The following is a 27,933-nucleotide window of genomic DNA, read 5'->3' as shown; positions in this document are numbered from 1 at the left end:
GGAAGTTCTATTGAAAGCTTAAGTGGGATTGGTTATAGCGTGTGAATGACAAAGTATGTCATAGTGTGTGTGTGTGTGTGTGTTGGCATGCATGTGATTGTGTTGGCGTCATTTTTGTATGCATGTGTCTCCTGTGTCCAAATAGCCTCAAATACGAATAGGAATTGAAATGATGTGTCTCACAGGGTCTTTACTCATATCAAAACAAAAATGAATTATTCAATTGTGTTTGGTGGAGTCTGCGGGTCAGTGTTTGTGTGTGTGTGAATCCCCAGAGAGCTGCGGGGCTGCTGCAGCCTCTGTCTAAATAGCTTGAAAAGCCTGGAGGGGGATTTCCTCTGAAAGGGAAAGCTTCTCTCCTCCCCCCTTCGAGGGCTCTCTCTCTCACCCTCCCTCCGTTCTTCCCTCTTTCACTTTAACCCCCCCCCCCCCCCGCCTCCCCCTCTCTCTCTATACTTACGACCACTTGGTCCAAAGAAGCAAAGAGTAGTGAGAGAAGCAGCAGGCAGCTTGACAAAACTCTCCTGAACTCAACTCGGCACAGACTTTCAGAAAGTGGCCCAAGAATGGGAACTACCACATCTCCTACCATAACCCTCCTTCTGAAACCTCTGTCATTTGGACGTGCGCTCACTGGTGGCAGGAACTTGGACGTTAACTGAGAGAGCATGGGAAGAGGACTTTTCCTTCTGTAAATTCGAGGGAATTTATCCTGACAGGATAACAAGGATTAACATGACCAAGCTTTTGGCAGGGTAGAAGAGAAGCGCCAGGAAAGATGGTAAATGTACTTTTGGTGTACTTTGGAGTTGTTGTTGTGAGGTGTTGTTCTGTGGATGACATTTCAGCCAGGTCTGGGATTTAAAGTACTCCCCTAAACAAACTGCGTGTCTGGACAAGCAGTGGTGTTGGATGTGGCTTCATCAGTTAGCCATGAATTAAATGTGTTCTAAAAGTGTATTTTGATATAAAATACAGTATCTCCAAAAAGTTGTGAATCTGTAGAAGCAGCTGACATTAGCAAAGGCACCAGCTACAGTGTTTGGAAGTTTATAAGACCACATTACTGGCTTGTAAGGTGTGGTAAAAGTAAGTAAAAGTGGAAAATATTTTTCCTTTCAGTTTCACAACATTTTACTGTCCATACACAAGGTGATGCATTGTTTAGAGTCCACGTTCAGTTTTTCAACACAACATCCCATGACACTCAAGGATTCCAATCATATTTTGCCAAAGAAAGAAGCTGCAGCACTGTCTTTTGTTTTGTTGGAAACATCAACGTCAGCCTTTTGATTAGAATTGAATTCATGTGGATTTCACACATTCTTGGACAAGTGGGGGTGTTTGTCTACATATACGACTGAGTTCTGCATTGCAGAATGTGAATCCACAGCTCAGTGAGCTGTTCACTAAATGTTCAAACTCACAAAGATCTTTAAATTTGGAGGCACCAATTCCGCTCACAATGGTAACTAGTTACATGGAAGTGTTTTTGAAGGATCTCCAAGTATTTTTGAGATGGTTTTTGTTGTGTTTGAGTCATAAAATGTTGTTGAAGAGACTGTCGAAACAAGTTCATATAATATCTGCAGAATGAAATCCTTCTAATTTAATCCGCCTCATTGGCTGCACTTCAGGTTGGATGGGCACCCGAGGCTAAACTCTACCATGAGAGACCTGTGGTTTCCACCACAGAATTTCCGATACCAAGCAAATTCTATCTGTGATACATTTGGAAGGAAGGGATTTTTTTTGTATTTTTGTTTGTTCGTTAACTTCAGCTTTTAACTTCAAGTTGTGTTGCTTTGTTACTTACATTTACTGTCCAGGCATAGACACACCGCTAACAGGTGTTACTCCTCGAGCCTTCCCCGGGACGTTGTTTTCAATAGCTGCTTTGTTCTTACAGTATGACGGAAGTTATCTTCTAATCCCACCCCCTGATCTAAAGTTGTTATCCTATCTGTCCAAATGATTAGATTACTCTACGGTTGGTAGCCTGATTTCAGTTTTGAAGCTAAAAAAAGTTCAACTGCTGGATAGTCATCCACTATGTGTACTGGTTACCTATTTTACTGTAGGTATGAATAGCACAACATTGACTCAAGTCATTGATTTCCCAACTTTCAGTTTTTGAATTAACAAAGGACGATTTAAGACACTTCAGTGCTTGTGTTTAACTTGACATGGTGTAGCAGAACAAATCATTGACCATTCAGTGCAATAGGATCTCAAACTCAATGACAGACCTGTTCACCGGCGGCTAAAACTGTTGTTAAAATAATAAAACATGCACTGTTTGATACTATCCAGATGTTGGTTGGCCAGCAGATATGTTGACTGTGGTTTGTCCGGCGGGGTTACAGCTGTAACTCTCTAAACAGCCATGTGCGAGTCATCCACATCCTGATGAGCAGTTAATGAAGAGTCCTCCCAATCTCCTTACAATACCAGCGTCTGTGTACCGTTTTGGCAACCAGATAACGCTTCTACACCCACTGCTGTGCTCAGCGAGTGAGCAGGATTCCCATGTTTCTATCTGGTTGCTGTGTAAATACCAGCATCTTACACGTGGGTGTGATTTTCGTAAAATACTGGATTATTACAGACATCTGCAGACGGAGATGTTTTTGAAGATGAATACACCTCAGACTTGGATGGGAGTGAGAGCTCTGGTTTCAGAACAGTAGTGTATTTATTGTTGGAGTGTTTGTTGTCTTTGGATCACAAAAGTGGAATGAACTCGAGAGAGTTTCTGTAATGTCTTTTTAAAAACAGAAAAAGAGTATTATTGCCAGCATTTCAGTGCCCATGTGGCTCTTACATTTCCATAATTGAAATTCTGAATAAAATATGCATTATCGTGTATACTGTCCAGAGATGGGTGATTCCCTTATACCATGGTGTAGCCAGAATTCAATGTTTGGGGGGACCCCATTTTTTATTGTCAGAAATCTTAACTCTGAGGCGGCCAGACATGTAAATGAGGGGGCCTGGGCCTCCCCGGGCCCCCTTGTGGCTACGCTACTGGTATGTAGGTGCTATGATATATTTTTCCCCAAACAAAAATCTGTTTTGATTTCCGTCAATGTCTTTTTTCAGAGTATTTGACATTTCTCAGACGAAATGTAAAAGCCAACATGTCACGTTTAGCTGGTATATTTGGTTAAGGGTTGAGTGAAAGCCTTGGAATTGTCAACTTTCAATTGAACTTTTACATTCACATTCCACCGTATCCTGTCTCGTCGTGTTGTGTGATTCTACAGCTGTTTACGCCACATTTGCTCCACAACCCCTCTACCGTTTGGAGCTGTGTACTTGTTTTGCCTCCAGAAGAACTTTGCAGCTTCAGCCAAGGGAGAGCAACAACTGTCAATGCCAGTCACAATAAATTCCACTGATATCTTCACTTCCCAGCTTTTACACACATAAAACCATTAAACTTATCCTCCAGTATTGAGGAGTAGAGTTGAGTATTACTTAGCCTATTTAACCTGTTAAGCACTACATCGCTAGCTATTACTTACTGCTGCCCCCCCCCCCCCCCCCAGGAAACTATAACAAAACACACACATATTTTGAAATAATTTCCAAATGTTCTGCCAAGGAAGCAAGCTGTAGAAAGTGAGTTGGAGAGAGATGCTGAAATGAAATTGTTGTGCTTTGTGGATCGTCAGTATTCAGTTTTTGGAAGCATACAAAGAGAGGGAAAATACATTTGGATGATAAATATATTTACCTAAAAGCTGCCTGCTTGGGGTGGGTGGAGGGGGGAGGTGGAGGGTGAGTTGGGGGGGTTGCCAGGTTGGATGTTTTACAGCTCCGTCTTGATAGTGCCATAGCAATGGGCATTGTGCTCTTGGCAAAAATGGGCCCAATATGAATAGTCAAATGTCAATATCCTCATTTAAGGCTTTAATGATGGTTTTAATAATTGCCTTCTTCGTGAATCATTTACAATTTCCTTTTCATCAACTTGTTCAACTTTGATCAAGTGTTTTCAGATATCTTTACATCAATAGGATGTACCCATTATATACCCCAATTCATTTAAAGTATTTTATTTCTCCACCAAATGGTGCTTGTGGTATATATGCCAGGACACAGATGTAACAGGCAACCACAAGTCCATCATTTCTTCATACAAATGTGACAGTGAGGTTTATGGAGCCATTTCATTGCACTCAACTCATTGTTCCTGAAGTTGTTGCAAAAAAACTGGCATATTTCTCACTGACAAAATGTCTTCAGTACAGTATTAACATGTTTTTTTTAAGCTTCAGCTGTTCCTACCAAGATTGAAACTGTGTGGTAAATGTACAACTGTGTACTCTTATTAGACTAGTTGTTGTATGTTCGTAATTTACTCCATGGTAACCATATGAACATTCTTCATGACTTCTAGCATTAGACTGTGCTGTGCTGTGTGTATAGTTAGCCAGATGCCTCTCCATTCATGAAATCAAAATCTAATTAAATGAGGAATTCGGCCTTAATGCAAACCCCTTCTTTGTTTTTAAGCTTCAATCTCAGCTCACTCACGAAGACCTGCATTTAATTGTAGACTTACTTTCAACCAAGGCAACTCAACACCAGAAACCAGATACAGTGTTTACATGGCCCCTTAACTTCACTAACACAGTCTGAGTTATACAGGGCCATTAAAACTCATAGCACACGAGTTTGACCAAATCCACTTGCAGTAAGCATGCACCATACTAGAACAAGCCAGAAGGACGCACAGATAAATGAACCAATGCAGAGGCTTTGTCTCGGGGACCATTTTTATTGGGCGGGTAGTGTTGGAGAGGATTTAACATGGCTTAGTTCAATTGTGTGCCCCTTTGCTAAAGTCCTGAGCAGAGTTTTACAAGGGTGTCCCAGACAAAGACAGTACTGTCCCACCAAGCAACAGAGACTGCTGCTCCTGAAGAAAGAGGGGATGAAGGGCGGAGTAAAAGGGAAGGCGGGAGAAAGTGTGGGAACAGGGAATATATATATTGTTGTCACACTAAAGATCTGGAAATACTTTTTTACCTGAAATAATTAACCTTTGCATTTACCAACAAAAAAAAAAGGTATTTCATTATAAAATAAATCGTTTTCCAGAATCAAACCTTTTGAATGAACTATGACGACACAGATCATTTCATTAATTCAAATTTTCTGTCCTCAAGTTTCCTGAAACGACAATGTAAATGTGACCCAATCATTTGCCTACTGCGCCTTCCTCTGACAGGATCTCTGATATGAGTGTTTTGGAGAAAGACGTGTTGTCTGCACCACTCTGTCCACACAGACAAAACTATGTGGTGTCTGTCCTCAGGTTGCTGACGTGACGTCTGCATGAGGCTTTTACTTGTCTGCTTGGACAAATGACTCACCACAGTTTACTACTCGCTCAATGCTGACTCTCTCTTTCTATGAACTCTCAGAACCTGCACTTCTACTCTCAGGTCAAATACTGGAGACATGTTGGGCTCTTTGGCCCAAAGGGGATATTGACCCTGCATTCTTCAACTCTAATTGAAGAAAAGATTTTCAAAAGTTTGAAAAGAGACATCTGTACAGCCTCTATGCTTGTCATTACACAAAGAGAACTGGCAATGACAATCCCATAATAATCCCATCTGTAATTATCTTGCTCATTTAAGCCATTGACCTTGCTGCTGCCGGTGCCTTTTAAAATGTCAGTCATTGGGCAGCGCCACATCCACCGGACAGCTTGTTTAAATCCTCTCCTTTGTTCACCAGTACCCAAGGCAATATAGAACCAAGAGAGAATAAGAGAAAAGACTATAATTAACTCCTTAGTGTTCACTGCAGTGAAAATTCCAAGGGACATCTTTTGGCCAGACGGAACAAAGACCAAAACCATCATGACAGATGTCACAGACCAGTCACCTCCATGTCAGTCCATGTCAAACAATAACCTTTGTTAACGGCTGAGGGCTTTTCGGAGGCAAAGCGCTTGTTGAATAGGGTCGAACCCCCCGGCTGCTCAGGACAATAGCTGAGCCAAGGGAAACCCCCTGTCCCACACCGCAGGCTTGCTTGAGTGGGCAGGCAGGGTGGGCGGCAGGGAAATGGGCCTGTCAGCTGGACACGGCCCCTAGTTCTACAGTGTATGTAAAGCAAGATCATTCCTCTGGGTCCAAGCTTGGTCGAACCCTCCCTACTGTTCTCTGTAAATGGAAAATTAGTTCTGGTGTTATTTGCCCCTGCTTTAATGCAAGGAAATGGGTGCGTGTTCAATTGATATGGTTGAGTGCAGTAATATGTTGTCAAGAGGATGTAGGAAGATGATGGTGTCTTTAGATTATAATGGGAGTCGGCCGAAGAAATGTAAACCCGAAAACCTCTCAGTGGAGAGGGAAGTCATTCATGAAAAGCAGGCAAATTAGAAAATGTAGTCTGGTGAAAGCCGTTCCACAACAACGCGTTGCTGGTGGTCAGAGGCCGAAGAGACTTGTGTTTGATGGCAAAATACAGAGTTTGCCATCAAACACAAACATGTTCTCTCCGGGATGGAGCCACTGCTGACCTACACGTGGCCCTGGCCTGCTTTGCAATGCTGTCTGGCAGTCCGTCAAAAGAAATGGGATCCAAAAAGGACTCACCACGCTTGCCTCCATCCCACACCACTCACTCCACTTGGCCAGCAGGACAGTCTGAACTGGGTCCAGCTGTGCAGCTATGTTTACTGTATCCCGAGGGGATCTCTTACTCATGAGGCTGTGGCCAGCCAAGCCACCCATGAGGAAGTTCGGGTTAGGGTAAGAGGTCAGAGTTAGACCATGCTTCCTTTTAAAAGAGAACTTTTACCAGTGAGAACATAAGGCATGTCAAGCATGAGATTAGCTGGCCTGACCTGACCAATTCAATTGAGTTTTCGTGCCTATATGAGTGTGCCAAACATGCTCTTCATTTTACAATAATTTGATTGTAAAAAGAAGACTTTGCCATGTCTGCGAAATGTATATTCATCTAAACCTCAATCTAAATGAAGGGAAATGTAATAACATTTGAGTAATGTTTTTTTAATTAAATATGGCCATAGGTCTATCTCAAAAAGTATCTCAAATGACATACAGTGAAGCACAATCCTAAATGACTATTTATTCCACTCACTCACATCTGTGATGAGGTAACATGTGAGGTTCAGCAACCAAGGTATTTCTCCTCTTCCTAAGCTATTGTGACAGATGTGCACAATTAGCAAAGGGAAGCATTCTTTTCTGCTGAGGACATGTAATCTCTCCAACCAACACAAAGATTCAGTGTAATTAGTCAATATCGACAGTTAGGTTGTTCAACCCTAATGGCATTGCTTTATTTTTTGTGCTCCATTATCCTGTTGACATAGCCTAGACTACATATATAGGCAGACGTTTTTCATCAAGGAGGCTAAGGTTAACTCATATTGGCATGTTGGCATGTACAGGTAATGGACAACTCAATTGACCTTTGAGTAAGCTCTTTTTCAAGTTTAAAGGACAAGAAGATTATCCTAGTATCTTTCATGTAGCTAATTACAGCTGGTAAATAGTCCACATGTAACATGTAAAACCTAAGAGCCCCTACCACCCCCTAGGCCTACAACTAATGCTAATGCTGTTCCATTATGCTATGGTCTCAAATTGCACAGAACACCTAGTGGGTCACATTAGCACAGGTTAGCAAAACATACTGTATGTTAGCATGTATTTCTGTGTGAGGTCTTTGAATCTGTCTGTGGTTTGTTTATCCTTGAAAAGTCTGTGGCCTTGGAGAGGCCAGAGGAGCTAAATAAGGAAGCGGCTAAAAACAGTCACTTGGGGGGTCGGAGATCAACACCACAGGGAACTGTGAACCAACTGTGATGCTAAGTATGCTTCCAATGCATCCAGGTAAAAAAATGTACTTGATACTATGAAGTATTAGATCCGCCCCAAGCTGTCAACTTTGTGTGCACAGTAAGTACAGTGTTGTACACAGAAAACTTCTAGTTCTGAACCATCCAAGGCTGCATTCACTTGAATCTCTCTTCAGGCTTGTTGATGACTACTTGAGAAAATACAAGGAAACACATTTACGTTTATGCTTTCATCCAAAATGACATTCCAAAAGTGAATATAGTCAGTGCAGTAGTAGATAACCCAGGACAAGAAGCTTCCAAGACCAGGTCAAAAACATATTAAATACCACACCGCTGAAAGCAAATACAGTAACGTTCAGAAGTGTGCGGTATATAGTTCCCTCAGAGTCCAGAGGATTAGTCCAGGGAGAGTTTAAAGAGGGACTCCAAATGTCACATTAGTCTCATTTCTCTTAAAGCTGTGACTATGTAAAACAGATGTGTGTGAGTAGTAAACAGTACCGCCACGTGTGACGCCAGTGCACAACGGTATCCTTTTACGCAGTTCTGCCGACTACAGGGACGTTTCTTTGTTCTCCTTCTCACACTTGTCCGTTTGAATCAGGTCAGAACTTGACCCTTGCCTGCTTGAAGTGTACCAGCTTAAATTAGGTGTATCTTGGACGCACATGAAACAAGCACTTTCAGACATGCAGAAGACTCCAGTTAATCATAGCCAGACATGCCAAAGAGAGTTTAGATCAGTGCATTCTTAAATAAAACCTCTTTTTTTTTCAAAAACACCTGTTTATTATTTTGCGTCACATACTTTTGGCAAAGAGATTAATATATTTAATCTAATTAAATGAGGGAAAACATATTTTCTGTGGGCAGCTTTTTTGTTGGAAAAGGGTTATCTTAACTGAATATTAATTTTTAACTTGAGGCTACAGTGACCCAGTATTCCACTCACTGTACTTCAAAGTTCAATGTATGTTGGGTTGAAGAATGCTGACACTGAAACGATATTACTTTGAGTTCCACTGAGATAGGGGTAAAGGCCAAGGAAAATATCTGTCCTGTGGATTCACTTTTGCCAAGTATTTGTCTTTTTAGATGTTCCCTGTTTCTGTAGACGTTGGTCAAATAAAGTGTTGCTGTCTGTCAACGCTAGTGTAAGTCAAAATGGACACTGAGAATTGACTCACACGTACACAGACATATCTTAATCTTGGCAAATTCTGGATTTTTTAAAGATGCATTAAAAATAAATGAGGAAGGAGTATAGGTTTGGAAGACATTGATTAACAGACCATGTGAACCAGTTATAGTAACCATGAAACAATGTGAAAGAAAAAATGCTATTCATCATTTGACTTACAATACCTTTATTTTGAGGAATGACTATTGTCTACTATCTTTCCATTGGAATACAGAACCCAGAATCCTTGGACTCCACCATCCAGAGTGCCCTGTCGGCCCTTTTCCCACCCTTTGAGGCCACAGCACCCACTGTCCTCAGCCAGCTGTTTCGCACCATCGAGGAGCGTTACCAGGGCGATGCCCTGCAGTGCCTGTTGGACTTCCTGATCCCAGCCAAACACCTCCTTGAGAGCGTGCAGCAGGCGGCATGTGTGAGTAGACACGTGCATTCTCCCTCTCTTTTACGCTCACAAACACACGTACACACACACACAAATAAACACGTGAAAAAAATCCAAAGCATGTTTTAAACGCACGTAAATATCCACACAAAAGAAACACAGTTGGATGTTCAAAGAGCGATATATAGCGGGGCTAACAGAAACATCACATAACCCTTTGAGCAGCACAAGGCGCCAAATGGGAGTGACATTCAAGACTGACGACGCAATCTGCATTTTAGGTCACACAATGTAGAATGAGCTGTTTTGTTTCGCAAATTCAAATGTCTCTCAGCCAGACATGCAAGTAAGCTGACATGGCTCAGGAAAGGATCATATGTTAGTACAATTTTATATTTTTAAAAGAAAAAAGGAGCTTTTCAAAATCCATGGTTAGGGTTAGGGTTGCTATCACAGGCTGGCTCAAGAAAGGTAATTTCAGACCAACCTATGAATCCATTTCCTTTTTTTCCATTTTTTTTCAATCCTGTCCGCTTCTCATATTACATGTGAAAACGCTGTGGAAATGTGATTGGTATCGGGATTCAAGACCTCAAGATCTCAATTTTACTGTCTTTTTAAGAATAACATTCTTCTGACCCTTACTTATCTTCTGCCCCGGCCTCCCAGGCTGCCTACTCTGATGTACTGTTCCGCTGTGAAGGGTGGCCCCTGTGTCTCCACGACAGGACTGTAATTCAGCTTGCTCCCCTCAACCCCCTTCTACTGCGACCAGGAGATTTCTACCTCCAGGTGGAGCCGTTTGGGGACCAGGCTGCCCGCATCATCCTCAAGAGCCTCCTGGAGGAAGGCTGTCGGGAGGTGGAGGAAACCCCCATCCCCGAGACCTCTTACCCCTGCATCTTCACCGAGGACTGGCTGAGGGAGGTCAACGATGGCCGTCACAGTACCCCGCTGTCTCGCTGTCTGCTGTCTACAGAGCAGGGGGTGGTGAAGGTGCCGTGGGTGCAAGTAGCTGTTCCGGAGTTTCTGGACAAACCCAAGACCATGCCGACCACGCCACCAGTTATTCGGGAATCGCCATTTAATGCAAAGATGTCGGCCTCGGAAGCTTCCACCCTGGCCTTTAAAACCATCCCAGCTAGGGAAGGAATATCTGTATCCTTACGGCTTATGGAAGGTACCTCCAAGCACATTGGCATGAGCCAAAATAAACCCGTCCCCAAAACACGCTCCAAACCACTAATCAAACCCGTGGGCTGGGTTTCTCCCAATACCTGGGACAGCCGGAACTTCCGCGAAATAGAGGGGGATTATGTAGATCTGATCGATTTTGCCAAGGAAAAAGAGACTTTGGCAAAACTGGAGAGGACTACAAAGCCCACGACCCCTCTGTTCAAACCAGTCAGGCCCCCTCCCCCTGTTCCAGTAGGCCATAGCATCCCCTGTGGACGAACTCTCAGGTTTTCAGCAGAGCCTTGTAGTCCATGCAGTCAAAGAAAGTTGGGGCAAGAAGCTGCTGGCCAGGACATAACGTGCAGGTACAGGGACTCCTACCTGGCAGCTTTGCTTAACCCTGTTCCCTTTGAAAGAGGAAGTGTAGACTTGTTGTCTGCTTTGGAGGAGATTAGTCCTTCTGTGGGGGAGGATGAAGGCAAAGGGCATTCAGTAGGTCCACGTCAGGAGCAAGGTGACTTCTGTAACTACGACAAAGAGTCGCTTAGACATTGTCTCGTGGAATCTCAAAGTCTTCACCACAAGACACCAGAAGGAGGTTGCCAACCAGAAAAAAGTATGAAGGAATCTCTGGTACTGGTACAGAAACAGAACCATGGGGGACAACATAACTGTCAAGTAAACCCCTCATTGCACCAAGCAGAACTTAAAACCACCTTATCTCCAGTACCTCCTCAGACCAATATAGGTGCTAGCGAAGCGGGCTCCAAGCCACGTTGGAGTGTGGAAGTGATGAAACCCACAGGTAAAAACAAGGCCAAACCCAGGTCACTGTCTTCTGTATCAGAAACGTCCAAAGGGAATCCTCTGGTCCACAAACTAAACAATCGAAGCCACAGTGACGTCTGCCCCGAGTTGATCCCCAGCGTCCATGTACTGCAATGTAAGAAAGGCCCAGGCTTCCGCCTGATTTCCCCAAAGCTGGAGAGACGGCAGTCCCCTAAGAAAGGTTAGTGTGCATGAAGCTCTCTGTGTTGTATACAATGTGCACAGTGTCAAATGCGTCATAAACTTTCAAATGGTTCGCAGTGACTTGGAGAGTCTGTTAGCTCATGAAATTCTTTTGTCGGTCCTGAATAATGACCAAAATGTTATTGCCAGACAGTTTTTATTTCGTTTTTCATTTGTTTCCCGGCACAGTTCTGAGGCTTGTTTATTACTCCCACCCAGTGTCATCATGCACAGTATGTATTGTTGTTATATGTCAGTCCAGCCAACTTCCTTGCTTGGGATGTGCATTCATGATCATTTCAAAGGGCCATTGAACCCAACACTGTATAAAAAGGGAGATTTATACTCGACCTTGACTCCTCTAGCTGAAGGGAGTGTGCAGCGACACAGGTCAACAGGTCGCCATGAGCTTTTTAGAACCACGGGTCAAGGGGCAAAGATCAGGCTTAAACAGAGATCCCCTGAGATTGCTTCTCAGGGGATTGCTTATCCACTGTCTGGCCTGCCATGTAGAATGGATTCATTCACATCATGGCAAGTGGCGAGAAAGAATGAAGACATAGCATGCAGCGCTTCACTTGAAGTCTTTGAGCTTGCGGGGGAAACACGCCATTCCTGTAAAGTGAAGAGACAAGGGGCCAGGGAGTAAGGAGACAACTCTCTTTCCCAGTCCCCTCCTTATGTCCCCTTACACCCTTGTAAGAGCACTCTACAGGTCAGTCTGGAGACATGCTTGTCATGGGCTGTTAGACTGGGGAGGAGAGGGAAAACAGACAAGCCTTTGTTGGCTTTAAACGAGAAGCCAATTAGAATGTTCAAAATCAAAGACAGAGGCTTACCAGGCCTCAAAGTGTTTGTTTCAGAGAGCAAGTCAGATGTTTAAAGCTACTCATATCTCAGCTGTGGCGGTTAGGTTCATGTTTGTATGAAAGGGAACTATTTGGAGTAATGGCTGCATTAGTTTGAATTGTTTCCAGAATTGAAAGGTCAAAGTCACTGGACAGGACTTACACTCTTTTCTCATTTGAGCTACAGTAAAGAAATTCATATGACTTCTGTAATGTATTTTAATGGGAAACCTTTCAACTAAACAAAACTTTTCAATGAAAACCAGTTGTTGGAGCTGTAACTCCTGACCAATAGAGAGATATCTGGGTCACAGCAATTGAGCACAAATTGGTTGCATGGAGCTTCAGATACAGGAGCACAGTTTTTGTGTGCTACCGCCAGTGAAAAATATGTGAAAAAGAAGAACATTTTGTTGATCATTGTTCAATCTTTCTGGTGAGTGAGTTCTTGCTTGGTGAACATTGAGTACCGTGAAAACAGGTATTTCAAAAATAGAGGTCAGGATTAGGATTCATTAAGGGTTTATCTCCCAGATAAACTGTCCACTGTCACAACTCTCCTCTCAACTTTCCTTTCATCTCTAGACTCCCTGCTTGGCAAAGCTGAACCACAGACCCCCTCAACCACTGGTGGCCTTGAGACAAAAATACAGAGCCCAAAGACTGACAACTCTTCGGCGCCAATCCATCCTCCCTCTTACACCTCTGGTGCATCGCCCTCTCCCTTCACCCTGGAATCCTGTTTTAGAGGCATCAGTGATCTGCTTCAACTAGGCCTTACCAGCCTACCGGGTACAGCACTGTCATGTATTAGTAGAACCTAATGACAAAGATCACCTTGGTGATCGTTTGGTCAACTAACGGAATCAAAATGCAGATGTAGTGAAAGGTTATTTGCTTGTAACAGTAGAAATGTGTTGGTTGTGTATTCACACAGAGTAGTTCATTAAAACATTTAAATTAACTTCAATGTGATTTAATTGTTGCCTAAAGATAAGGGACAAGCTTCTCAAAGTATAATGATTTGAGTGGATGATACATCACCACATATTGCACATGACTGAGCCATGTATTTTATTATTGGACATTCTCATAGTCCGAGAAGGTGTGCTCTCTGCTAATTTCTACATTCCCCCACCGCCTAACCCCCCCAGGGAGCAGGGACAAGGCAGGCAGGGCAGTGGTGGAAGTCCATGGAGACCGCACTGGCTGGTTATCTCAACTAGTTTCTGCCCCGGAGGTCTGCAAACTCCTACTCTACCTCCGCTCGATTCCCAGGTAAAGCATGCTACATTTTTGGACTGGACTATTAGTTTATTTATTCACCACAAGGGGGCAGTGAAACTCAAGTACTTGCTGGAGGACAGGAGGAACCTGGTTTCAGAGGGTTTACCACCTTGTGATTTGACGCTTCTCTTGCATTTCAAGCACAAGCATGAAGACAGTAACTCCTCTACAATCCTTTATGACCTGTCATAACAGTTTATGTATTTCAGTTTTTAAACATGATTTATTGTCAACCTCTAGCAATTATGAATAATTAGTTTCCCACCCTTTTACGACCAATCTATACACCACTCAGACTGGGACCAGTACCTATATAAGAGCAGCCACATCTTTATATACTGAATAGTGTAACCTATGTAGACTCTGATACATGTTTGCACAGTTTGTCATGGACGAAGGACATTAACTTTTCAGGGTGACAGCTCGTTAAACATGTTGGCCGTCTTGTGCCCCTGCTTGAGAGACATTCTAACTACAGTGACAATAACATAGCCTGCTGCCAGACTGTCTGCCCATTGTCTGGTATGCAAGCATGGCTTCCAAATGATTGGCAGGCAATGTCTTATTTAGAGCTTCTCTCTCAAACACACACACACACACACACACACACTCACAACTGGTAACTGAATACAGGGTCATTAGAGTGAGATGTGGGGGTTTAGAAATGCAGAGGGTATGCAGTGAAAGGTATTTGGGGAGGTGTGTGTGTGCGTGCGTGTGCGTTTGCATTTGTGTGTCCATCCACACAAGTGAGCAACCGGTGAGTTCGTCGAAAAGCACTCAAATGACACCCTTCTTCAGAAAATATGTTGCTTGGTTGATACAAGCACGTCTTGATGTGCTTCAACAAGATTCCCTGTATTTCTTGCCAGGAAGGAGGTACGAGACCTGGGAATGACACTGGTAATTGATGCCAGAAAGAAGCCTCCTCCCTCCATTCTCTACAAAGCTCTGCTGATGGTCCAGGTTAGAAAAACAAGGCTCACAAATGCCAATTGTCAAACTGTCAAGATTCTTAGATGAAATATTGAGTGTCACGTAGGTCAAAGGGACAAGTCAAAGGGATGACTAGTTTTCAGAAAATGTGAACGCAGTAGGTGGTGTCAAGCTGTTCAAATTCCTGCATTGTGCGTGATCTTGCAATCCACCAGGGGGCGCTGCAAGTCAATACAGGCTCCATACTGAAATAATCCCAGTCATGCATGTTTTTTTCTTGTTCTAAAACAGTTTCTTTAATGTTCTTCTGATTCATTGGGCTTCATTTGTCATTGAATGGCACATCACAAAAACACAAGTTTACATTGTAGCCCCGCAGATCATATAAGAGTGTATATATACTTTTTCTTTGAAAAACATTAAAATATCACCAGGGGTGAAAGTTATTATTTCTTGGTGGTACTATGATACAGGTGTAATTTTCACCGAAAATTTCACTGAGCCTAATTATTTATTATTTATTTATTTGTTTATTTACTGTATTCAAGTCTACTTATCAGCACTAGGCCTTCTCATCACTCTAGTATAACTCTTTAACCCACCTGTATCTGTTTTTGATGAGGGTCAGGCAGTCAGTTACAGCACATGCGAGTGCCCAATCGGCGGAAACAAGTGCCATCATATGGCAGCTTTGTTGATTTGGGTAGAAATCAGCAGCCCGCTCCCGCTAGAATGACAGTTGAATGTCACTAGTTTTTTTTTAACACGGGTCACAGCACTGCGGCATGTTAAAACTAAGTCTCTGTCTAACGGACTAACATAAACATATTTTTGCTAGCCTACCTGCTGCAAAATTACACCAAGACAAGTAGAGCTATTTTATCCAGTGTAATTTATCACTTAGGCCTACCACTATCTTGTTTTTTATTATCCTCCTCTTCCTTTCTCTTCTTTCTTTTTTTGGCTTCCTGAAACTTAATTCCGCTTCATGATGACTGCTGACCGACGAGGTTTTTGTATTTTACCAGCAGCACAGATCATGAGAAGGGCCCCTTGAGGGGGTTCCCGATAACAGTGTCATTGCACTTTACTGCATTGACTATCAAAGGGGCGCTCACGCGTTTGTCGTTGCATTTTATTGTTAACCAGTCGTTGTCTTGGGGCCCTAAGCCAGCTCGGCGCCCCAAGCAATTGCTTGTTTTGCTTGTCTTGTCGCAACGGGCCTGTGCGTGTGTCGTAATTTCTTCCCGGTACGGCGTACCGGCAAGTACCGGCTTACTTTCACCCCTGAATATCACACCTGGATGTTTAGCTTCGGCGCCTCTTCTGACTTTAAGCAGGAACTCCCATCCACACTCATTGAAATATTTCATAATTTTTGATTTGACTTTGTTTTACCCTGACAGCCTAGGTTTTCCTACCTTTTTCCCTTTTCATAAAAATAATAGATTCAAAAGTTTCAATAATGTCAAACCGGATACAGAAACAGCCAACAAGTCACAACAAGGTCAAAAGGTGTTGAGAGGTTCCAAAAACAAAGTACTTGAATTTGGGCTCCAATAAAGATGCTACGGCTTTGTGACAGTCTTTAGCGATTTACAACAGTGAGTGATCTCAGAGATGCAGGTTGAACATGTTGCTTTCTGTTGGTGAACCTCTCTAGGAGCAGGCCTTGCATGCGGTCCACAGTGCACTACTGCTGGTGGACAAAGACACCTCACCACGGCCTGAGAGACACCCGGGACTGCAGGTCAGGGTTTTTTTTGTTTTACTTCACTCCTTACAGATGCTATTAGAAGTGGAAGAAAAAGGTCATTATTTTGGAGTAGATACAGAGTCGGTTGGTCAACATTTTGGACCCATGCTATACATTTTGGTTCTTGAATGCAGCAAAAGTTAAGATCACCACACAGACAAGCAGGGTAACAGAACCTTTAGACTTTTGAGAGACAATCTACCGTGTCACAAACTCTTTTCAAATTATTCCTTCGCTTGATTTTTTGCCTTGATGATGATTTGAGATTACCCATTGGTATGCCAAGTTCCCGTGTATTGTATGAACTGCTATTTTTTTCAACCCTCTTAACCACCCTCCCCATTTTTCCCTACACACACACATGTTGTCCATCAAGATGGACATAGTGACCTCTCTGAAGGCCCTGAGTAAGACTGTTGAGGTACAGCAGTTGACCCCTGACCTAGGAGGAACCTTCCCCTACAGCCATTCTGATTGGCTACAGTTTCATCAGGTATTTAATCTTCAATCTTTTTTCACTCTATGACACTTTGTGTCATTAAATAACCCTGAATGCAAAATACACCTCACTCATAGAGTACGAGGAAGAGTTTCTTGGGCAATTTGACAGGGGTTTATTTTTCTGTGGAACTCTCCCTCCATCCATCCATCCATCCATCCATGTTGAGCATCAGAGACCGATTAACGATGACTCTTACAAATGTCAAGCGCATTGCCTTTTTTAATGCTAAAGTTTACAATCTTGTGTTTCAGAAACAGGTTTCCTTCTTGTCGGACTTGCAAGGTGCAGCTAGTTTGCTCCAGAAGGCCATAAATAAGATTAAAGACCACAAAAAAATGGACACTGCCCAGGTATGTTTCCTTTGAAACACAAACTTAGGTTAGGGAATCGGGGTACTAATCAGAAGGTTGCCGGTTTGATTCCCGGCTGTGCCAATGACGTTGTGTCCTTGGGCAAGGCACTTCACCCTACTTGCCTCGGGGGAATGTCCCTGTATTTACTGTACATCGCTCTGAATAAGAGTGTCTGCTAAATGACTAAATGTAATATCATCATGCTCCAGTAATATATCACCATATTATATCTGTCAAAGGTACATTTGATCAAAATGCGTTTTTATTTGAACTCACAGGATGTGCAGCAGTGTATACAGGAGCAGAAAACTTTGATGAAAGAGGTCCTAGAGGATGCCCGATTGGTTGCTTTACAGCGAGAAGGCGGATCTATTCTAGCAAAAATGAGGAGGGAGGAGATTCGATTCCCCCAATCAGAAGACTATAGGTATGTCTTTTATTGTACGAGTTTGATATTCCAACATTGCGCTTTTCCAAAGGCTTGCTTTTCTGTCCTGACCTTTAGGTTACATTATAATAACACCACTGTGCAGCCAATGTGAAGACGACTGCATTCAAACAATTCAAATTGTACAAATTTGATTCAAACTAAATGTGCTGACCAACAATTTGAGGAGAGAACGAAAGAACACGATAAAAAAAAGTGTAGACAAATATTTGACGTTTGCATTTACTATGTGCAATGCTAATGCTAATAGGCCAACCCTCCCTCTTAATATATGACTTAATGCTAACTTGATGCTATGTAACTTTAACATATTTAATGCAAATATATGTGACCCTCTCACAGGGACGCCATTGAGTCTGCGACAGTGCTGTACAATCAAGTAGAGGAGAGAGTCCACACACTGGTGATGAGGTCCAACCAGTCCATGCAGCATCTGGACCTGCTGTCCAGACTTAGGGACTCGGAAGGCAAACTGAACACGGTATGTTGAGAACTGACCATCACTGAACTTCTGAATGGTGGACTTGACAGTCCCATTTGGCAAAAGCTTTGCCAGCAATACATGTATGGATTTGGGTGATGTGATATTCAAGAAACCATGTTAAAATGACTGTCGGTTTATGGCTGTACAAGCAACACGCTTGTACAAAAGAAGGTTTGATTTCAAAAAATCTTTGCAGAGAGAACCTTACCGTATCCCGCCCGCAATTATTTTACATGAGAGGTTCTAGATTTGAATTTGTTGTTATGCTCTCTTTCCTGTCTTGGTCAGACATACTACAAGCTCAAACATGACACAGAATGTGACTATCCTTCTGCACCTTCCAGGCCAAGGTGTGGTTCGACAAAGAAGGAGAGCAGTGGCTGAAGGAATTTAACCCCACAGACAGCGATCTAAAGAGCGTGAACAAGGCCCTACAACATGCCGAGTCATTCCTGTCACAGACAAAGGTAAAACGTGTCCCACATACACCATCTGATTGCATCTGGGATCTGATTACACCATTTGAATGTGTTGGCATGTTTTGATATTGAATGCACAAATATACATTTTATTTTTTATAAAATATGTTATTGTGACCTTATGACATTGGGGTGAATTTGATAGTGTGAAGAAAACCCTTTGGAGAAACGTTAAGATAATCGGATATCTCTTGATTATTCTTGTCAGACTACTGTTATTTGCTGTCAATGTTTATCACAATAGGTTTTCATGGTACATTCAATTCTCTCAAAACATTTCCACCACTTTTCCACAGTACTTGAAGGCATGTTCTTCTAAAGTTGAATAATTTATGGATGGTTTGGAAAGAAGGAGAGTGGGCACTGGGAAGTGAATCATGTGAATAACAGATTGTCTTTTACATTCATCAAAGGAGAAAAAACAGCAAGCCTTGACACTTGTGGAGGAGGCAGAAATGATTCTTGGCAGTGCTGACTCCAGCCCCGAAGCAGATGTATTTCGTACAGTGATTAACACCTTCAAATCCAATATGTCCGGGTTTATGTTGCAAGTGGAGCAAAAGCACGCGGAGCTGAAGAATTTGGCACAATTGTATCTCTTTTGTGAGCAAGTGAGTTGAAAAGGTCCACTATCCTTCACTTCCTTCTTTCATCCTTTGTCCCATCTTGCTTTCCTATTCTGAACCTTTCATTATTGTTGTCATCCTTTTGTCTTTTTTGACCTCTCTCCTATTCACCCCTTGCCTTCTGTACAGCCAATACAGTTGGCCGTCAGCAAATTACATACTTAGAGAAGACATTTGAGTTTGTGGTACCTGAATTGTGGAATAAAAACTGTTATTGTTCAAATTTGTCATCCCTTGATATGATGTAAGTGAATGAACTGACCTCAACTTTGACCCCTGGGCTCCTCTTCAGCTCCCAAGCACCTCATTCATGATTCCCTTTATCTGAAAAAAAAAAAATCCACATCTCATTCCAATATACACAACATGATTTCTGTCTGTCTCAAATATTATCTCTCTCTCTGTCTGCCTCTCAAAAATTCTCTCTCTCTGTGTCTGTCTCTCTTAATATTTTATCTCCGTCTGTCTGGCTAACATTCTCTCTCTTCTCGCCTAATGTCCCTATGTCTCTCTCTCACTTACTCTTTCTTTCCCCACCTTGACTCCCCAGGCCACTGCCCTTGCCATGGAATGCAGACAGTATCTGGAGCTGTTAGAGACAGGGTGCCACTCCACTAAGGCCTGGCCATGTACGCTAAAAAACTACGAAGAGCAGTTAGGCAGGAAGTTTTCTCTCCAACACTTCCAGGCGGTAAAAGCCAAAGCGGTCCACCCTGAGGGATCAAGGAGGATGAGTGTGTGGAATGTAGCCTGGTCGCAGATCCAAGAAGTCAGGCTGCGTCTGGTGGAGAGGCTGGAGAGGGGGGACGCTGTTAAGACCCAGAAGCAGCAACCCACAGCTGGTTATCCTCAGGAGAGGGCTGGGGGGTCGGAGGGAGAGAAGACAGAGGGAAGGAGGGAGGAGGTTTGCTGCTCCCCCCGCACAGTGGTCCATGACTCAAGGCTTTCAGAAGCAAGCAGAGACACAAGTCCGAGGGATAGTGAAAACCCTCCTTGCTTAAACCTCGATTTCAAACCTGATTCCCAAGGGAGCAAAGAACCCCAAACACCTAAGTTGCCTAAATCACGAGGAAGTGAGGGGAATCTTGTGTCAGTTTCTCTCCAAAATGGCGGAAGTTGCCCGGAAAGAAGGGTGAGGAAAGTACGAGAGCACAGTAGCGAGGTGGATCTCAGGAGAGTGCATCCCAGTGGTTGGGGTGATCCTTTTCAATGGCATGAAGCCTTGGGGCGCTCTTTGAGCGAGGGCTCTTGTGTGACCGCAGCTTCCTCTCCATTGTCGGAAAAACATGCCCATCGCCAGCTCAGAACACATTCACCCGGACTCTGTGTTTCCCAACAACCTCACATGTTCCTTCAACCAAGTTTCTCGTGTTGTGAGTCAACTGGCATCACAGAGCAGGCCAGGGAAGGGACGGGTGGCTCCAGTGAAGGGACTTCTGTGTCCTTCCTGGAGCCTGTTCAAGACCTGTCCCAGTCAGTGCTACCCTTTTCTGGACCTGATGCTGAGGAAAATGCCAGCAATGTTCTGTAAGTGATGGCCCCTTTCAGCAGTTATCAAAAAAGCAACACAAAATAATGATCTTGTCATCGTTCCAGGAAATTCGGAAACCCAATAGAAATGGGTTAATTAATCATTCATTCATTATTCTGAAATGGTATCTTAGAAAACTATTTTTGAATTCCATGCATTCATTTTTCAAGATAAACATTTCTCTAAAAGTGGGTGCCAAGTAAAAAAAAAAAAAAAGAACGTGTGTGTGTTAAGCACAAGTAATAGCAAATAAAGGCAACTGTACATCTACCCATTGTTCTATTTTCTCAGTTCATTTTTTTAACTCCTTTATTTCCTGTTTGGGCAGGAAGTTGCAGAGGATCATGAAGGAGCTCCTGATGACAGAGAGGGAGTATGTGAGAGCGTTAGGCTACGTTCGAGAGCACTACTTCCCAGAGCTGGAGCGGGCTGACGTCCCCCAGGATCTTAGAGGCCAGAGGGGGATCATCTTTGGCAACTTGGAGAAGCTCCACGACTTCCACCGACATCACTTCCTGAAGGAACTGGAGGGTTGTCTGAAGGAGCCCTTCAGAGTAGGGCGCTGCTTTCTAAGACATGTGGGTTACCTAAAAAGCATTTTTTGTTCAATACTGCAATAATATTTGGGTGGTTGTTCTTCATTCTGGAGGTCTGAATGCTCAGGGACTTTTGCATACAACTGTTCCTAGAATATATTCACATATGTATAGAGTATATTCCATATGGTTTTCATAAAGCCTTGACATTTTTAAGGAAATTCAAACTCGTCTCCCGTTTTCCTGCAACTGTATTACTGATAGGCCTTTTGCTTGGAAATGGAAAAACATCTATCACATCACAGCTCAACACTAATAAGATGCACATTGATTCAGAATTCAATAGAATTTTGGTATTTTTAACAGGGTCAGACTCAGTATTTAAAAATGTGGCTTTACAGGCTATAGGCAAAAAGAGAAGTACATTTTACACCTGCATGTACAGAACAAGGCTTTGCGGAGAGCACCAAGTGCCACCATATACACTTAGAGCAGGTCTTCAGGTGGATTTGTTGCCGACCAACTACAAAACAAACATGACTGTTTATATTTTGTTTCCTGTGTAGAGAGAGAGTTTTGGCTTGTATGCCCTCTACAGTAAAAACAAACCTCAGTCAGACAGCCTGCTCATCAGCCACGTCAACGGCTTCTTCAAGGTGAGAATCTCCCTCTGTTTCTCTTTCTTTCTCTCTCTCTCCCTCACCCTAACCCCCTGCTCACTCCTTGGTCTCACTCCTGATTGAATCTACTCTCTTGACAGACTCTTGTCGATGTGTTCTTCAGTGTGTCTGTCTATTATTGTCTGTCCGCCTTCTGTCTGGGCTTCTGTCTGGCCTTTCTGTATCATGACTTCACCCCATCACAACAGTAACTTCTACATATGGAATCAGAAATACTCCAAAATAACCGAAATGATAGTATATCGTCATTATTCCTCAACATATCCAATTTTGTGAATAGTGGCTCATTAAAGCACACATTCTAAGGAAAGTATTGAAATCTGTACTATACTAATTGTATTAGCCTATCACTAGTCCTAGAGTAATCTGTTTCCTGTTCATGTTAGTCACATGATTGGGGCCCACAATTACAGAACACAGGAAATATAAATTTCTTCCACACAACACATTGTTTTGACACAGCTTTTACTTACTGTACGTGTAAATCTGCCCACCTTATAATTCACATGCATATAAATCGAAAATACAATTCCAGTCTGACTCCAGAAGAACCTTCTTGTTTTTGTGTGTCTCTAAATGCTGTGTTGAATGTGTACCAACTTTCTCCTCATCAACCATCAAGCATATATTGTCCCATTCTTGCCACCAGCAAAAACAGCTGCACCTGGGAGACAAGATGGACGTGTCCTCCTACCTGCTGAAGCCTGTGCAGCGGATCAGCAAGTACAGCCTGCTGCTCCAGGACATGGTGAGGGAGTGTGGCCTGCAGAGAGCGCGCGAGATGCCCGAGGTCCAAGCTGCCCTGGAGGTCATTCAGTTCCAGCTCCGTCATGGCAACAACCTGCTGGCCATGGATGACATTCAGGACTGTGATGTGAGTGAGGGGTTGAATAGAGGTTTTCTGAGGAATTGTACTGCATTACTGTAGATACAGGAATTGTATACCGGTACATGTTTTTTTTGGCAAGTTTGCAGGAAACCTTGTTCCTGAGAACTTGCTCAAGTTTTGGGAGAGCACGTTTCAGCAGATCTCTGAAATGCATGGAAAATGAGTTATTTCATGTTATGTCTTATAAGAGTTTGTGCAACAGTTACTTGACAGTCGGTGTCTCCAGGGTGTGTGAAATTACAAAATGAAAGAGAAGTGGAATGTTTTAGATTGTGCATCGTATTATTGCATTTAAATTACAACAATCTTTAGATATGTTACAGAACTATTCATTATCAATGTTTTAATCTATCACATATTCAAACCAGTTTTCCAAAATGAAAATATGCAGATTGCAAATGTATCTTAGTCAACCACAGTTCAGTCAAGACACTCACGTGATTGATATCACCATTTATTCTTACACATGACAAATGGTTTTACATTGGCGTAATGGATGTGCATGGGGACGCGCTCCCCGCCTTCACTGCAGCATGCATGACATGAGGCAGGGAGCAACGAGTTAAATCCCCCACGGGGAGAAGAGACAGACCACATGGGGGTGAAGGGGACGGTGGTGGGCAGCAGCAATGCAGACAGCAGGTTCCACAATGCGTGTGCGTGCATGAGCGACTTTATAGCGCCGCCTATCCTGCTAGGCCTATGGCCTGAGGGCACGGCGATGGGTGATCTGACCCGCGCTTCCCGAGTGCCTTGCCTGAACCTGCTTCGCTCATAAATTACATTCTTATCCTGTAGAGGGTCAGAACACTAGTTGACTGGAAGTTATCAAGGTCATATGAAGAATGCAGATGGAGTTTGAATGAGAGCTCTACTTCAAAGTTTGTCCCAGAATACATTTCAATCTGGGTTTTTGAAAGTGTAGGCGATAAAGGCAACCTGAGGCTTGGCCTTTCCTTTTCTCTGATAGGTCAACTTGAAGGAGCAGGGGCAACTGATTCGCCAGGATGAGTTCCTGGTTTCCTTCAGGAAGAAGAAGTGTTTCCGCCACATATTCCTGTTCCAGGACCTCATTCTCTTCAGCAAGACCAAGAAGACAGACGTGGGAAATGACATGTACATATATAAACAGTCCTTCAAGGTACACACATGAATACATCAAGTCAATGAAACATTACTTTTCTCTCCCACTAAGTGCACTGTGAGGGTGGTTCCATTGGGAAACATTAAACTTTGACCTAGATAAAGGGGATTAAATACAAAGTAGTGATATATATGTGTGTTTACTGTATGCCAGGGCACACCTCCTGGTGTGCCATTAAAAGGAACACCAGGCTAGTGTTCACTAAAAGCCAAACAGTGGTCAAGGAAGTGGGCTGGAAGGGATGTTGTGCTACTTTCATAATATGGGCTGAAAAGGGGATGTGGTGAGTATCTGTCAGTGTAAAACATACTGATGGTACCTTTCTGATTCAGTGGAAGAAAGATTTATGAATTATCACATGCCATACACGTACTTTGAAGTATTCATAACTTTTTGCACAGTGCTAGGTTTCAACATTTAATCTCTTCATTTGACAGACCTCCGACATTGGAATGACCCACAATTCTGGGGACAGCGGTCTGTGTTTTGAGATCTGGTTCCGGAGGAGGAAGACCCAGGACACCTACAGCCTCCAGGCCAACAACAGGGAGGTCAAAGAGGCCTGGGCCAAGGACCTAGAGCGCATACTCTGGCAACAGGCTGTACACAACAGAGGTCAGAGTTCATTGGAGGAATTCCTTGGCCAGACAATCAGATACCTCTGGATGCATGAGGAATTGATAGATAAATAATTGTTCTTAATTACAGTATGTTTACAATGGAATGGAAATGTGCCATGCACACAGTTTGCAGTGGTCTAAGTCCTTATACAGCACCATTCAAGTTAGTAGGCTAGTATTCCTGTACCTAGGGTTGCCACCTGTCCCAGTTTTTCCGGGACATGAATTGTCCCGTTTTTGTGAAAGTGTTTCTAAATTGGAATTCCATAATTTCAAATATAACCTAATTTGGAGTCTCCTTCTACTGCTATTCTAGTTTCTTCTTTTTCTTATGCTCATACATCCAATTTTGTGTCCGTAAAGTGGTAGCCGAAACACAGTGAAGATTGGCCGTATATATACTTTTACTTGATTGGTAGCAGGAATACAAAAGCTTAATTACCACCACCCTGCCCCCCCCCCCCCCCCCACACACACACACACACACACACGCACACACTAATCTAAGGTGGAAACCCTACCTTTACCAGATCCACACTCCAGAATTTCTGTTATTGAAGTTTAACAATTATTGTCGTTTTATTTGTGCAACTTTGTTTTGTTGATGGCCATATCATCCCTTTATATTTCCAGAGGTCCGTATGCAGGAGAGGGTATTCATGGGTATTGGGTGCAAGCCCTTCATGGATATCCAGCCGAGCGACGCTGCAATCAATGATAGGGCCGTCAACTCTGCTCTGATTGGACGAGGTAGGAATTTTTCATGTTGAGTTGTATAAATGGAATTTAATGAGCGTCTTTTATAATTTAAACTTAATGTATACAAAATACTAAAATAGTTATTGTTGTCAGACAATCAGGTAGTTTTATTTCAGATACGGCATATCAGATTATTTGTGGAGTTAAGGGGGGGGGGGGGTGAATGCTGGCTTCAAGACAGATAACATGAGCCTCACTAAGAATTTGTACATACACATTTTCAGGTTGTACTTGTGACTTCCTTCTTTGTATTTTTTGCCTCTTGTCTCATTCCATCTCTCTTTAACTTGATCTCATGTCGTCCTCCCAGAATCCAAGGCGTTGGTCTCCTCAGGGGCGGCTGGGTTGCAGGGCGGGTTTCCTGTTCAGCGTCCAGACTCGATTGGCTCGAGGAGCAGTACATCGTCTTCCGGCAGCCAGTCCTCTTCCTCCTCTGGGAGAGGGTCCCTGCCCTCCACTGGGTATCCGTGTGGGCCTGAACGGAGGGGGGCGGGGGGTCACGGAGGGTACTGGGTGCCCGCTAGTGTTCTGGAGGAAGATGACCTGGACCATGAAAGTGGGAGTCAAAACCTACTGAGTGAGTGCACTGTGAGGGCGGTTCTATTGGGAAACATTGAACTTTGACTTATATAAAGGGGATTGAATACAAAGAGCAAAATCTGTGTTTTGGGACACTACCTCATCACTGGCTACACCCTAATGTGCACAGACCTCACTGGGGATCATTGAGAATTCAGTTCATACTCATTGTTTGTTTTGCGTGGGGATGTACTGGAAAGACAACCTGTTTGGGTTAGGATTACGTCTAGTAGTCTATTTTAACTCTAACCCACATCAAATTAGTTCAGAATGATGTTGCCAAGCAGATGATAGCATTTGCATAAGTATGTGACACTTTAAGTAATGTGAAATATATTTGACATTTTTTGAGGTAAGAATAACTTGCACGCCCTGACACTTCTTTGTGGCCCATCAGAATCTTTAAATTCTTAACTGTCACACTTCTCACTTTGTGCATTGGAAATCATTGCCAAGAATACCGAATAGGAATACAACTGTGGACCAGACTCAGCTATTGCTATGAATGACTCTGTGGCAGTATGGAATTTGCTGACTATATACCTGCACGTTTCCATGTTGTTCCAGTGGACAGCTCCGAGTCCTCCGGAGAGAGTGTCAGTGGCTTCAGCAGCTCTGGAGTCAGCTGCCACTCGACCCTGGAAGGTGAGGCTGACAACCCCGGTACTGCAGAGGAAAAGAGAACTGACGACGCACCAGAACACCCTAAGACTGCAAGTCCCACCAGGCCCATGTCAAAAAAACCACCCCCGGTTGCTCCAAAACCACTGTTCATTTCCAAGGAGCTGACTTCCTGCAAGGTGTGGGCTCAACTTTCGACTCATAGTGACTAATCCCCTGGGGTTGTGGGATGTATTCTAGGATTGGGATCTTATGTTATTGCACATTTCGATGGAAATGACTGTATTACTGTCTCCCCCTCACAGGTTCAGAATGCAGTCATTGGAAAGTCCACTGAGGTTTAACCATTAGTTGGCAAGTACGGTTTTAGTGTAATCTCTAAAAATTATTCTCTAAAATTTACTTTTTATAAAAGCATGTCTACTTAAGGGGAAAATATTTAGTGGGAGGGGAAATGATATACTTAAAATCCTAATTTTTAATTGCTCATGTTTTCCCACTTTTCATAGATGTGGACCTTTCCAGTGAAAATTACTCAAATGAAGTTTGGTGTGTTAAAACTTTAGAAAGAGGACTATTTTCAAATACTTTGATGTGCCTTTGCCTTACAATACCGACAGGTCCTCACAAGTCACCTTTGCCATTTTCTTTTCTTTTAATCATACCACTAAAATAACATATCAGGAAACATATCAGGCTGTACTGTAACTCCTATGTATACTCATACTGTACTGCATTGGGTTTGCATTGTCCTGGGCTTGTGTGAAACTTTGCAGTGTTATGTCATGTTAGTATTCAATAATGCAATACAAAACCATATGAAAAAAAATACAATGCCATGAAATAATACAATATCATATGTACGTCACAAAAAAAGACATGCTTGTTATAGTTTGGACTCTTTTTTCAGTTTGGGCATGTAACCATCTTCTAATGCTAAACTCCTTCTAGTTATTGTTCCCTCAGTTGTATCTGAAGTAATCCATGTTACTATATGCAGTATATTCATGGTGATATAGACATTTTTGTATCTTGTGTTGTTCTGTGTTTGATATGATAATTGCTTTGATTAATGCTCAAGTCTGTGTTTCTTTATCTATTGACGTACACAATTTAGCACCCGGTGACAAAACACTACGTGGTCCTCGTCTTTTCAATGTTACTGCATACAACAATGTTCTTCTTTGGAAGTGGAATGTAAAAATAAAAATGTGATATTGTTTCTGA

The 27,933-nt window shown here is 42.9% G+C and overlaps 1 protein-coding gene across 2 annotated transcripts; it reads left to right on the top strand.

Moving 5' to 3' along the window:
* The first annotated feature begins 495 nt into the window (after positions 1-495).
* quob (quattro b) lies at positions 496-27,933 on the top strand. Of its 2 annotated transcripts, none has more exons than XM_084705573.1 (24): positions 496-781; positions 9,274-9,471; positions 10,111-11,626; positions 13,062-13,268; positions 13,631-13,754; positions 14,636-14,729; positions 16,363-16,449; positions 16,832-16,948; positions 17,209-17,307; positions 17,589-17,737; positions 18,101-18,239; positions 18,587-18,709; positions 19,135-19,332; positions 19,898-20,874; positions 21,207-21,456; positions 21,981-22,070; positions 22,744-22,968; positions 23,954-24,124; positions 24,565-24,742; positions 25,381-25,497; positions 25,817-26,083; positions 26,653-26,885; positions 27,012-27,060; positions 27,216-27,933. In XM_084705573.1, exons 1-23 carry the CDS (start codon positions 779-781, stop codon positions 27,048-27,050), a joined length of 5,601 nt encoding a protein of 1,866 aa, XP_084561699.1. In that variant the 5' UTR covers positions 496-778; the 3' UTR covers positions 27,051-27,060; positions 27,216-27,933. The 2 variants fall into 2 exon arrangements, with proteins under 2 accessions (XP_084561699.1, XP_084561700.1); XM_084705574.1 differs by having other exon boundaries at positions 27,012-27,064.

This window comes from Hypomesus nipponensis, chromosome 9, assembly GCF_054491055.1.
Source record: "Hypomesus nipponensis isolate SF chromosome 9, ASM5449105v1, whole genome shotgun sequence".
In the NCBI taxonomy this organism is placed as follows: domain Eukaryota; kingdom Metazoa; phylum Chordata; class Actinopteri; order Osmeriformes; family Osmeridae; genus Hypomesus; species Hypomesus nipponensis.
This window is presented reverse-complemented; position numbering and strand designations above follow the sequence as displayed.